The 12,296-nt window shown below is 30.6% G+C and overlaps 1 protein-coding gene across 5 annotated transcripts in view; it reads right to left on the bottom strand.

Moving 5' to 3' along the window:
* Positions 1-4,734: 4,734 nt before the first annotated feature.
* Positions 4,735-12,296, bottom strand: part of LOC123015967 (solute carrier family 25 member 35-like) — a 145,966-nt gene continuing 138,404 nt past the window's right edge. The window contains exons 1-5 of one of the 5 annotated variants that reach the window (XM_044416091.1): positions 11,770-12,248; positions 5,909-6,103; positions 5,313-5,855; positions 5,037-5,262; positions 4,735-4,976 (exon numbers count right to left, since the gene is read on the bottom strand). In XM_044416091.1, coding sequence (XP_044272026.1) covers positions 4,735-4,976; positions 5,037-5,262; positions 5,313-5,795 — 951 coding nt within the window. In that variant the 5' untranslated portion in view covers positions 5,796-5,855; positions 5,909-6,103; positions 11,770-12,248. Of the gene's footprint in view, positions 4,977-5,036; positions 5,263-5,312; positions 5,856-5,908; positions 6,844-7,331; positions 7,372-11,769; positions 12,249-12,296 lie in introns of those variants that run through there. The other 4 variants (XM_044416089.1, XM_044416092.1, XM_044416090.1 and 1 more) reach the window with 4 other exon arrangements.

The raw sequence follows: 12,296 nt of genomic DNA, 5'->3' as shown, positions 1-12,296 counted from the left end.
TTTATTAAATAATTTGTCTGTCTTAGAAAATTTATTAATTAAACTAAGTGTAATTAAATCGCTTTGATCTGCTGGCTACCCATTATTATGCCACAAATCACTATTTTTGAAAGTAAATAAGTCAAAATGACATAAACATATGACAAGAATAAAAAATGAGGTTATTAATATAAAAGTTGTTTTAGAGTTTACATTATGAAAATGACAATACTGCCCGAAATGTTAATTCCGTCACTGTACACTTATTGTAATTATTGCCAGTTTAGAGTAAGCGAAGCCTACAAGTACATAAAAAATCATTAAGATTTACAAAATAATGTAATATTAATAATTGGCAATATTTGCACTGTTGCATAATTGGTTGCATTCCTAACCATCTTAAAATGTAGCTTCATGAAGCCTACGCCTCATTAGGTATAGTTATCAACAAAAAATTACTACTCTTTCTATGAAAGATAAGACTTGAGTGTTTGTATATACCAGGTGAATAAAAAGTATGGAACCAATCGTTTTTTTCGTAAACTAAGCACTTTACGAAAAAAATAATTAGTGTAGCGTAAAGTCCAATTAAAATGTGACCATTTATCAAGAATAACATTTTTCGAAATTTCTTTTAGTTTTCGGGTTTTAGAAAAAAAAATTTTTTTTTTAAATGGCAACCCACCATGATAATTTTTTTAATTAAAGATGATGATCTAAAAATGACATTTAATTAAATAAAATTGTTTTTTAGCCAGTACTTTTTTTTAATTAATTGTTAAAGTTGCGTTCCGAGCTCATCACGAAGATTTTCCGAACTTAACCGAAGTGGTTGTTTCATACTTTTCATCATGGCAGAGCGCTGATTTCTATGCAGGTGCTTAGGGGTGGTTTGGAATGGACTAAAAATAGAAGAAAATGATTTGTTATTAGATTTTTTGATCCATCCAGAACCACCCCAAGCACCTGCACCAAAAACCGGGCTCTCCAACGACCAAAGTCATGAAACGACTCCTTCGTTCAAGTTCGGAAAATCTTCGTGATGGGCTCGGAACGCAACTTTAACAATTTATTAAAAAAAAAGTACTGACTAGAAAACAATTCTTTAAATTAGAGGTCATTTTTAGATCATAATCTTTAATTAAAAAAATTACCATAGTGGGTTGCCATTTAAAAAAAAAAAAATTTCCAGAACTCGAAAACTAAAAGAAATTTTGAAAAATGTTATTCTCGATAAATGCTCACATTTTAATTGGACTTTACACTACACTAATTATTTTTTTTGTAAAGTGCTTAGTTTACGAAAAAAATGCTTGGTTCCATACTTTTTATTCACCTGGTATATTTTTATTTCAACCGTCGACATCGTTAATCATGTCTGATAGTGTGCAAGTTCAAGTTCAGAAGCTCAAGAACAAGCTAATAATAATGTAACCTAATCATTTCAATTAGGTACGAGTACCTTCATTTAAAACACGAAAAGAGACACTTTTTTCCAAAAATGGACATCAATATGAACAGCTTTACTGCAAAATTACAGTAGAAAAATTAGGGAAAAAGCTTAACAATTTAAAAACAACTGTCAGATGTTAGACGTAGAAAAATCAAAATTTCGCAAGCGGAAAAAAATTATTTAAATCAATGAAAGGTTTACCAGAGAGAAAAATCCAAGTCTCAATGATTGCGGGGAAGAATTGTGGTTAGCACTAAAATTGACTACTCATTTGGAGGGTCATTCAAGTATAAGTGAAGATAATGGGTGGTATGAATAAAAATGAAGTAGATGCTAATACTACAGTACAGTGGAGTAAATACTTCATGGGTGAAGTAGATACTACTTTTTAAAGTAAATACTTTACTTCCGGCAACAAAAGACTACAGTTCAAAGTAGATACTTTCTGTTAGAGCAGATACTTCTCTATAGTAGTACCTACTGCGAACGAAGGATGAGGGGCGTGAGGGTAGGTATTCCGCGAATACCACCACCTCATTTTTGTTCGTGTGCACATTATTTCTTTCATTAGTTTGTGGTAGACTTCAACATAGACAATAAATTAAAAATGTCTTCTGATGATGAAATGGTGGTTGAACAAGACGAGGGCGAAGACGAACAGTTATGTTTTGTGGTTCTGTTAGAAAATTATAAAATTTTATTAGATAAAAGAATGACGCCTGCTATTAAAACAGAAAAAGAAGCAGCATTAAAACAACTTACAACGGAATACAACTTTAATCGGCAACAACATTTGGATACTAATCAAGTTTAAAAAAAATTAACAACATGAAAAGCAAAGTAAAAAAACTTACTGATATTAACAGAACTGGAAACAAACCGATTTCAAAATGAGAAGTAGTCGCCTAGTATGCACTCAAAGTTCGTGTAACAGCAACTTCATTAAAAGTGAAGAATATACTACAAATAGGCGCAAAATCGAAGTATTAGCATATACTTGTTTGTTTAGTAGCTACTACAAAAATTTTCATGGAAGATACTACGAATTTAGTATCTTCCGGAAAATTCAAAGTAAATACTTTGAGTAAAAGTAGGTTCTTCAGCGAGTAGAATTTTGTTGAAGAATTTACTACGTTTTTGAAGCATTAGCATTTACTTAATTTTTATTCATACCACCCAATATGTATCCAGGAAATTCTAAATAATTTTTACTTCCAAAACCAAAACCAAAAAACACGAGTCTAGACGCCTATGAAACTGAAGAAACAAGAAACATTTCTAACACCGACTTGCAACTTCTGGAACACATAGACAGGGTGTTTGGTCACTATGTTTAATTTATTAAAACTAAATATTTTAATATCCACGTTATCTTTAGAATGTAATGTTGGTTGCTTCAAAAAAATTTTCAGGCTCATTATTACTCGTGGGGTGGGGTGTGAGACACTCTGTATATTCATACAGTAAATAAAAAATATAAAATCGGAAAGAACCAAATACACTTTTGTGTAAAATGTTCGTTGCTAAAAGATATTTGAAACAAAATAAAATAGAAGCAAAATAATTTATCCTAAAAATTTCAATGCTAAAATGTTCAAAAACAAAAAGTGAGTAACAGGTTCGTAGAAGCAAGGGGAGGTACTTAACACGCCTAATCTCGGACGTCACATTTCCAGACTCAGATTTTAGCAAGGGCCCCTGCGCAAGAATGATTACCAAGAGCTGGAAGGAAATGGTGATCAGTTTGATGCGTAGACGTTTACGCTTTCGCCACAAAAAGGTTGTCCAATTTTAGTTTTGCGTGCGTTCTTTTTTGTTAATAAACATTTCTTAATTCGATTCTTTTATTAAAAGGAGTTTTTGATAAATTTTTTTGAAAATATTTGGTTTTTTAAGAAAAATACAATTTATTTACAATCACATGGGCGCCCTTGTTTTTTTGCTCGGCCATTTTATTGACCTTTTAAACTTTTTTAACGTAACAATATTAAATGACGTCAAGGCTTTTCAAAGTTTGAAAAATTCATTTTTAATTTGCCGCCATAACTCTAAATAAACTGCTCCACAAAATTTCAAAAAGTGTGCAGTAATTACAATAATTAATTAAATTAATAAATTATTAAAAAATAAATTAATAATTAATTAAAAGTGACATAAAGGCAGATATCTTTTTAATTATTGTTTTAGCTGTTTTGTTGTTTTAGCCACAATGCTTATAAGAATAAAATTAGTTTGTAGTAAAAGTAATGCAAATTTCTTAACTTTTGTGGAGCAGTATAGTTAAAATACCGATTGGTGAGCCAAGTAAAAGTAACTTTGTCAGTAATGCCAATCTGAGGGCACTTTGACAATTCACATCTACAGGGTGTTCCGTTTTTATTGTTACAAATTTAAACAGGTGATAGGATATTCAATTCTAAGACAAAAGTTTCCTATAAACATGTATCGAAAAATGCTTGGTAAGCGAGCTACACTCCCTGAAAGGGGGCTAATAGGTTTTGCTAATATTTCAGAAACCATTTAAGATAAAATTACAAAATTTGGTACACCTAAACGAATTCAAACATCAAATGTCGAAATTTCTAATCAGGGGCGTCCGAAACTGGTGGGGTTTAAGGTAAAAAAAATAAAAAAAATACCTATCTATTTTGGTTCTAGTTTCTTTAGTTATGGATTGACCAAAATGGTGGTCACTTTGAACAACTTCTTTAGATTTAGGCAAATTCATTTAATTAATGTTATTATTGTTACTGTAATGTAATGTTAATTAGTTGAAGTTGATTAAAAAATATGAATTTCTTGCTTTTATTATTCAGTAAATTCTGATTTATTTGAATGTTGTATTGGTGTATAACATAAATTTTAAATTAATTTTATTCAAAAACAATAAGTCGTATCGACACAAGAGAGACTTTTCTGTGATAAACTATTGAACTTAAGATTTTGTTGCTGAAAGTACCGAGAAACTAAAGCCAAAATAAATAGGGTATTTTTTTACCTTAAACTCCCCCAGTTTCGTATGCCCCTGATTAAACATTTCGACATTTGATGTTTGAATTCGTTTAGGTGTATAAAGATTATCATCTGTACCAAATTTTGTAATTTTATCTTAAATGGTTTCTGAAATATTAGCAAAAACATATTAGCCCCCTTCCAGGGGGTGTAGCTCCCTTTGGATACATATTTATAGGAAACGTTTGTATTAGAATTGAATATCCTATCACTTGTTTCAATTTGTAACAATAAAAACGGAATACCCTGTATAATGGATAATGGATATAAAAATAGATTTACATAAGGAATTACAATTTAATTATTTCGTTAGATATATTACACTTTACATTATTATTTAAGGTGAAATACGTGACATGTAAATCTTTTAAAAGTTCCCAGAATACTAAACAAAGACCGGTATGTCTAGCTATCCTCATATAATTAACTCCAACACCTTTATACAATCCACATAAACCTTCAGATTGTAAGATTTTCGTAAAACAATTTGTCATTCCTGTATACAAAGCTCCTTGTCCATTCGTATAAACATCTGCAATGAAATTTATTGAATTTTGTAATAATTTCGTTGCCACTTTGTTCATTTACTTACACTGATTATTTAATCTAATGCATACTAAATCCAAAGGTGTTTGAAAGACAGTCTGGCAAATCCCCCCTGCAATGCTTGCAAACAAAGCAGTCATTGTTGTGGATTTTTGAAAGAACTCGTACTGTCTGAGTGTATCTTTAGCTTCTGAAAAGGTTGTTAATTGGGCTGAAGCACCAACTACTGTTCGTAAAATATTAGCACTGGAACCTCTCCACAATCCTTTTACCTACAAAAAATAACGAATATATTTTCACCAATAATAATTAGTTTTATTACGCCATGTTTTGAATATATTGCTTTGAAGGCTTGCAGAAGACCAGAGTGCTTGTGTTGGTGACCTACTGCAATTCCCTTTGCGGCATGAGATTGGAGCTGAGTAGTAATTTGATAGAGAGGACTGCCAAAAAAAGCACCAGCTGTCCCTCCAAAAGCACTAGCCAAAAGGCTTTTATAAAAAATTGTCTTGTTCTCACTGTCATATATGTATCCCTGGTTGGCAAACCATTGATAAGAGCCAAGTTTGATACTATTGCGTACTCCATGCATAAAAAGTGCAGCCCCGAGTCCTTTTTGCAATGCAAAAATTCCTTCTTTTCTAATAACAACGTAAGCTGTGTGGAGAGCATGTCTATAGTGAATTTCATGTTGCCCTCGAGGCTTCAGTTCTCCTTGAAGCTGAATTCTAGTTTTAAGAACGTCAAGAGGGTTGCTGAAGAATGTAGCTCCCATTGCAGCTAAACCGCCAATTAGGAAGTCCATCGTTGAGGATTGTTAATGTAGCCTCTTATGAATGTTTTTGCCAGGAATTATTTAAGAATTCTAGAAATTAATACATATAACTAATTAATTCTTTTTGAAATTACAATACATACGGTATTTTATGGCCGAAAATAGGCTGCAGGCATTTTCAGATTACAAAGCTGCAAAGCTCGAAAATCGGGATGTGTCCAGACCACGGATATCTAAAGACTAGAATACGACACAATGTAAAACAAAACGTCTCCCTTCTCGTTCCGTTCCGTTCCGTTAAGTTAGTGAGGCTACTTAGCTCAGTTGTCCTTTTCCATCTAAGTTTTAAGAGCAATGAAATAAAAAAAAATGGTTGTATTTACATAACAGTAAGCAGAACACAAACAAAAAACTATACGTAGACATAGCCTTAAATTCTCAATAATAAGAAATAACGTAATGCAAAAATTTTATGGAAAACTTTAGAGTTTTTGCAAATCGTTTAGTTTAACGTTAACCTTAATGATAACGTCATTTAATTGTGTGTACGTCTTTCAAGGGCGAAAGGTGTATCCGTCAATTCAAACACGTTTATGTAAACATCTTATTCTTTGATTTCTTAGCAACGGCAATTTGTCGTAATACGTTAAATTTTTTTACGATTTGCAAAAACTCTTATATTTAAAAAAAATTTTCAAACATTTACCAATTTGAGCTCCGTCTCATAGTTTTCAAAATGCTGCGAAAAAGGTTAAAGATAAAAATGTAACAAAGAAAGTTGTAGAGAATCAAATTTCCAAGAAAACAGTCTGCAAGACGATACCTCTATCTTCAACGGTTTTGGCCCCAAAGACGTTCAAAGACGCTCACTCAAGTGACGAATATGTGTCATTTTTATCGGTGGTCGGCAGCCAGAAAAATAATTTAAAACTAAACGGTTAAAGATAGAGATAATGGTCTTGCGGAGTTTATTGTAGAAAATTTAATTTTCTACAACTTTGTTCCCTATACTTTTTTTGTATCTTCAACCGTATTCGTAGCGTTCTCAGAAATATTTTTCAGAACGCTGCAAATACAGTTAAAAATACAAAAAAAGTGTAAGAAACAAAATTGTAGAGAACAAAATTTGCTACAAAAAAGTCCTCGATATCATATTTCTCAACGCTTTCGGTTTAAATTGCTTTAAAGTGTTCCCCCGGAACTCAACCATCAGTAGAAATGAAACGATTCCGTCGCTTGAACGTCTTTGAGGCCTAAACCATTAAAAGAGGTATGGTCTATAATGGACTATTTACTGGGAAATTTTATTCTCTACAACTTTCTTCCTTACATTTTCTTGTATCTTTAACCGTATTTCCAGCATTTTCCAAACACATAAAAAGGAGCAGAGAATTTAAATTTTTAGTTATTTATTATACAAGACGATAAAGAAATTGTCTATCTACGAGTGAAAAGGTTACGAGTGACGAAGTCACGAGTAGAGTTTTTTCACGAGTAGACTTCTTTCACGAGTAGACAAACAATCTTTATCGTCGTGTATAATATTTCGCTTTATTTTGTACTCACCTACCAGAATTTCTTGAATATAAACAGTAGATAAAAATTTATTTATTGATTTATTTCACTAGACGATAAAAGACAACTTTATGTACTGAAATTAGTCGATAAAAGCACTTTTTAACATTGAGCGGAATGTCTTAATTGGGTCATTATGCCAGCGACAAACAAACAATCATCGCAATAATTTTATAAAGTAAAATTGTAATTCATCATTGAAGTAACCAACGTTTTAGATTTACAGCTTTAGTTTAAGTTGAAAGTTGTATACAGGGTGCGCCAGAACTCGCGCCCCAGAGGAAAATGCCATATAAAGTAAGATACCAGGAACTTGGAAAAAATGTTGAAAAAATTTTATCTATAAAAATTTCGAAGTTATGAGGGTTTAAACTTTATTTATTTCTGTTGGAAAAATAATTTTCCAAGTTTTTTTGCTATAGGCTATTAAAAGAGGAAACAAGGAAGCTGTAGCCTAAATTGTAACTCTGTTCAATGTTATTTGTGGCTTTTATTGGGAAATTTTTGTACTAAATAATTGTAAAAAAACAAGATCATCAGTATCATTAAATAGACATAAAAAAATGTCAAATGTCAAAAAATAAATGTCAAATTTTTTTGAATTTTTTAAACATTTTTTTCATGTTCCTGGTATCTTATCTTACTTAAAATTTTTCTCTGGGGCGCGAGTTCTGGCGAACCCTGAGTTTACAGGAGGATTTTTTTTATCTTTGATTATACGCCAAAACTGCAAAAGAAAAACAGTTCTTGCTTTATCGGAAACGAACAAATCTGTAATTAAAACTTTATTATTCTAACTTAATAGAAAAAAAGTTCATTTTTCTCTTGATTTTGGACTAATTTTTTGTGAATTATTTTTCTCAGCGTTTTAAATCCCATCACATTGGCGGTTTTACTTTTTTAATAACGATGTGACTTTGCCAAATGAATTTACGCAAATTTAATAACAAAAACGTTTAAGAAAAATATAATTTTAATAAATGGCAATTCTAAAAAATAGCTTTAACATAAAAAATACAAAGTTATTTTTAAGAAAAATAATTATTATTCAATTAATTAATTAATTTTCAAAGTGACATCGTTGTCAAAAAATTAAAACGCCAATGTAATGAGATTTAAAAAGCAGAGAAAAATTATTATTATTATACAGGCTGTTCCGTCTAAACCCCACTTTAGAAGTATTGGGAGTTGGAATAATCGTATTTATTTGAAAATTGGTTCATAGCCATAAACCATTAAGTCCTCCTTAATGAAAATATTTTTAAGATGGCGGCACTTCCGCTTATACCGGAAGTCGGTCTCAACTTTGTTACTTTAAATGGAAAGGTATATTTTTTACTACGTTTTTGGATTAATCTGGTTATTTTAAAAGAGTTTTCATCAGCTTTCCCTATACCTAAATTTAGCCGTTTTTGAAATATTTAGAGTTTTTCAAAAATTTTTGGTTTTGCACCTTCCACCTTAAAAATCGGTAACTCTGCCATTTTTTAAGATTTTGAATTCGTTTTTTTGGCGTTTGAAAGAGAAAGCTTAGATCCTTTTTCTGGTATTTTCAAATTTTGAAAGAATAATAACATATCTCAAAATTTTAAGGTTACTTTTGTAATAATTCAAATACTCATAACTCAATTTTTTCAAATGAAATACCCNTTAAGGTTACTTTTGTAATAATTCAAATACTCATAACTCAATTTTTTCAAATGAAATACCCCAATTTTTATTTTACTAAATAGAAGAGAATTTAACTGTGCATTGACCTTTATTAACATTCCCTATACCTAAATTTAATAATTTTCAAGTTATGGACTTTTTTTTAAGACTACATAAAATTTATTACTAGCCACACCTGTTTTCACAAAATTTGCTATGGAAATTAAAAATGTCGAAATTGTTTCTCAATAAACGTCGACAGTGACATATTATTTGATAAATAGTGCCAAAATATGAAGAATCAAAGTTATGCAAACTTAATTATTATTGATTGGTTCTACCATGCGATCATTATTTAAAGCTAAAAAGTAAGAAAAAATTATTTTTGTTTGATGAACGACATCATAATTGAAATAAACTTTATTGAAGATGTTTGGATACCATTTCTTGGCTCCAAAGAAAATTTATCAATGTTGCAACATTGCAAATATCCTAGGATACAGAAAATGTCCAAGTAATATTCAATTATTGGAAACGGTAGCAACAAAAAAATCAATTTCCAATGTTGTTAGTTCTGTGAAATTTGAACGATTAAAGTCAAAAAGGTTTCCTAGATACGAAAAATACCTGAGTGAAATAGTTTTTTAGTAAAAGACATTTGTGCAATATTGCCGCTTTGTGCTGTTAGACAAACTGTTTAAATTTTAAAAAGAATCTATTTAGACTATTTTTGGAATGATGGTCACAATGTTTCAATAAAAAAGAATGCGCCTGTTTCAATCGTGGGCGCCTTTTTTTCATCACCCTGTATAATAATAATAATTTTTCTCTGCTTTTTAAATCTCATTACATTGGCGATTTAATTTTTTGACAACGATGTTACTTTGAAAATTAATTAATTAATTGAATAATAATTATTTTTATAAAAATAACTTTGTATTGTTTATGTTAAAGTTGTTTTTTAGAATTGCCATTTATTAAAATTATATTTTTCTTAAACGCTTTTGTTATTTAACTTGCGTAAACTCATTTGGCAAAGTCACATCGTTACTAAAAAAATGAAACCGCCAATGTGATGGGATTTAAAACGCTCAGAAAAATAATTCACAAAAATCAAGAGAAAAATGAACTTTTTTTTTATTAAGTTAGAATAATAAACTTTTAATTACAGATTTGCTCGTTTCAGATAAAGCAAGAAATGTTTTTCCTTTGCAGTTTTGGCGTATAATCAAAGATAAAAAAAATCCTCCTGTACTCGTAAACTCAATCCGGAGACAAACTCATTGAAGCAATTTTTCATGACGCAGTTTTCAAGAAACGTGTGAAACTGGAGGACTCCAGTCCATACCAACTTCCTAAATAAGGGTTTTTCAACATTTTATACCTTTTCCTCAACTAGTTAATCGGAAACCCTATTGCAACAAAGCGCAGCGTGAGCGCCAAGTTAGACTGGTGAATAGTTTTTTCCCCGGGTGTACAACAGCGACTGTTATTTGCTCCACAAACCCTTAAGCTTCGCCGAACAGTCTGAATTCGGATTTTCAGTATTAACCAACATAAGAACGAAAAAAAGATAGAGACTGTTAAATGTAGAGGACGATATGAGAGTAGCATTGTCATTTTTACGACCAAATATAAATGAAATTATGAAAAAACATCAAGCTCCAATTTCACATTAAAAGTATTATTATTATTAACTTGTAATTAATTCCTTAATAAACGTAATGTTGTTTTTGTAGTACATATTATTTTTATTTTACATTCTAAATTATTATCATAAACTATTTTACATAGTGTATTATAGGTAAATAAACTACTTTTAAACTTATCTTTTTCTTTGTGTGCCGCCAAATTTTGAAATTATTACAAAAAAATATTGAGAATCACTGCTCTAGACATTCATTCGTTTAATTAAACAGTCTCTCCGCTACGCTTCGTTTGTGCCTAATAAAACTTAAGCCTAAAGTGGCGTTTATAGCACTAGTTACATAATATACTATTATATTATTTTTGTAACTCTTTCATGTCATGTTATACTTGATAATTATTGTGTTGCTCTTTTCTCTCCATCTCAATCGTTGTGGATAAAATAGTATTTGTTATTTGGAGTAAAAAATGAGTTTATTCTTCCACACTGTCAAAATTTAGGGTTTTTCTCCCGTGTAAGGAAGTTTTAACAACTGTTTGGCATCTCTCAATACGAAACGTCAGATTATTTTTAACAGATTTAAAGCAAGTTTAAGCCTTGTTGGGTCTAATTCGAAGAATAAAATGTTGTATTCAACTCGTTTGAGTGTAAATCGGACGCTTTATTCCACCTCGTGGATGATAAAAACCACTCGTTACACTCGTGGCACGGATTAGCAAGCAACTAATCTGTGCTCGTGGTTTAAAAATCCACTCGGTGAAATAATGCGTCCGATTTACACTCAAACTCGTAGAATAAATAACTATTATGTAGGTCAGATGAATCATTATTTGCCTCACTTCGTTCGGCAAAATAAACGTTTAGCTTCGCCACATGAACTTTTACTCTTAATAACATAATATACTATTCTTTCTTACTTTTACACTTTTTTTATTATAACGTCATGTATTTTCTGCGCCTGAAGTCTTTAGTGGTTAATTGATTTTCTCACCGGCTAAAGTATTTTTTAATAGTTAGTTAGTTTAATAATATGAACATCAAAACTCCTTGGGTACTGATACAGCAATTGTTCACCACGTCGTAATTGTTAAACTTTGTTAAAATTCACAATAAACTCACGTGCTCTGATACCTCTCAGATGTCTGTCACGGTTTTTATTTGTTTTCCACATTAAAAGATTGTAGCGAAAGAGTGTACAATACAATCTTCACATAAAGATGTAACATCACTTTTAATAGAAACACTTTTATTATTAAGAGAAATTTTAACAATTTCTAGGTGTTTACGTACTTTTTGTTTACTACATTAATTCATTTAAGGTTAGTTCAACATAGTGTGCTTGTTTACACTACGGCGATCCATTTATACGGTGCTTGTAAACAAAATGAGATTTTAGTATTGCTTCAAAACCATCACAACTGCAGCAAATAGTGAAAAATTCAACGCAGGTAGAATAGAAAATCGAAAAATAAGTGTTGAAATATTATGTATCAATAATTTAATAGACCAAGATATTTAAATTCATTGTGTAAGACAAGCTTTTCCACCGTAATTTTTATTTTTTTTCTCACTTTTCTGTAGTGAATTGCAATATTATTCCTGATACTTACATCGTTTTCTAATCTCGAGTAATTAACTAAATACGTTTTTATAAACAG

Source organism: Tribolium madens, unplaced genomic scaffold (genome assembly GCF_015345945.1).
Source record: "Tribolium madens isolate multiple individuals breed KSU strain unplaced genomic scaffold, Tmad_KSU_1.1 Scaffold_19;HRSCAF=116;Tcas5.2_LG9, whole genome shotgun sequence".
Classification (NCBI taxonomy): Eukaryota; Metazoa; Arthropoda; class Insecta; order Coleoptera; family Tenebrionidae; genus Tribolium; species Tribolium madens.
The sequence above is the reverse complement of the archived record's forward strand: the minus strand, read 5'-3'. Positions and strand labels throughout refer to the sequence as shown.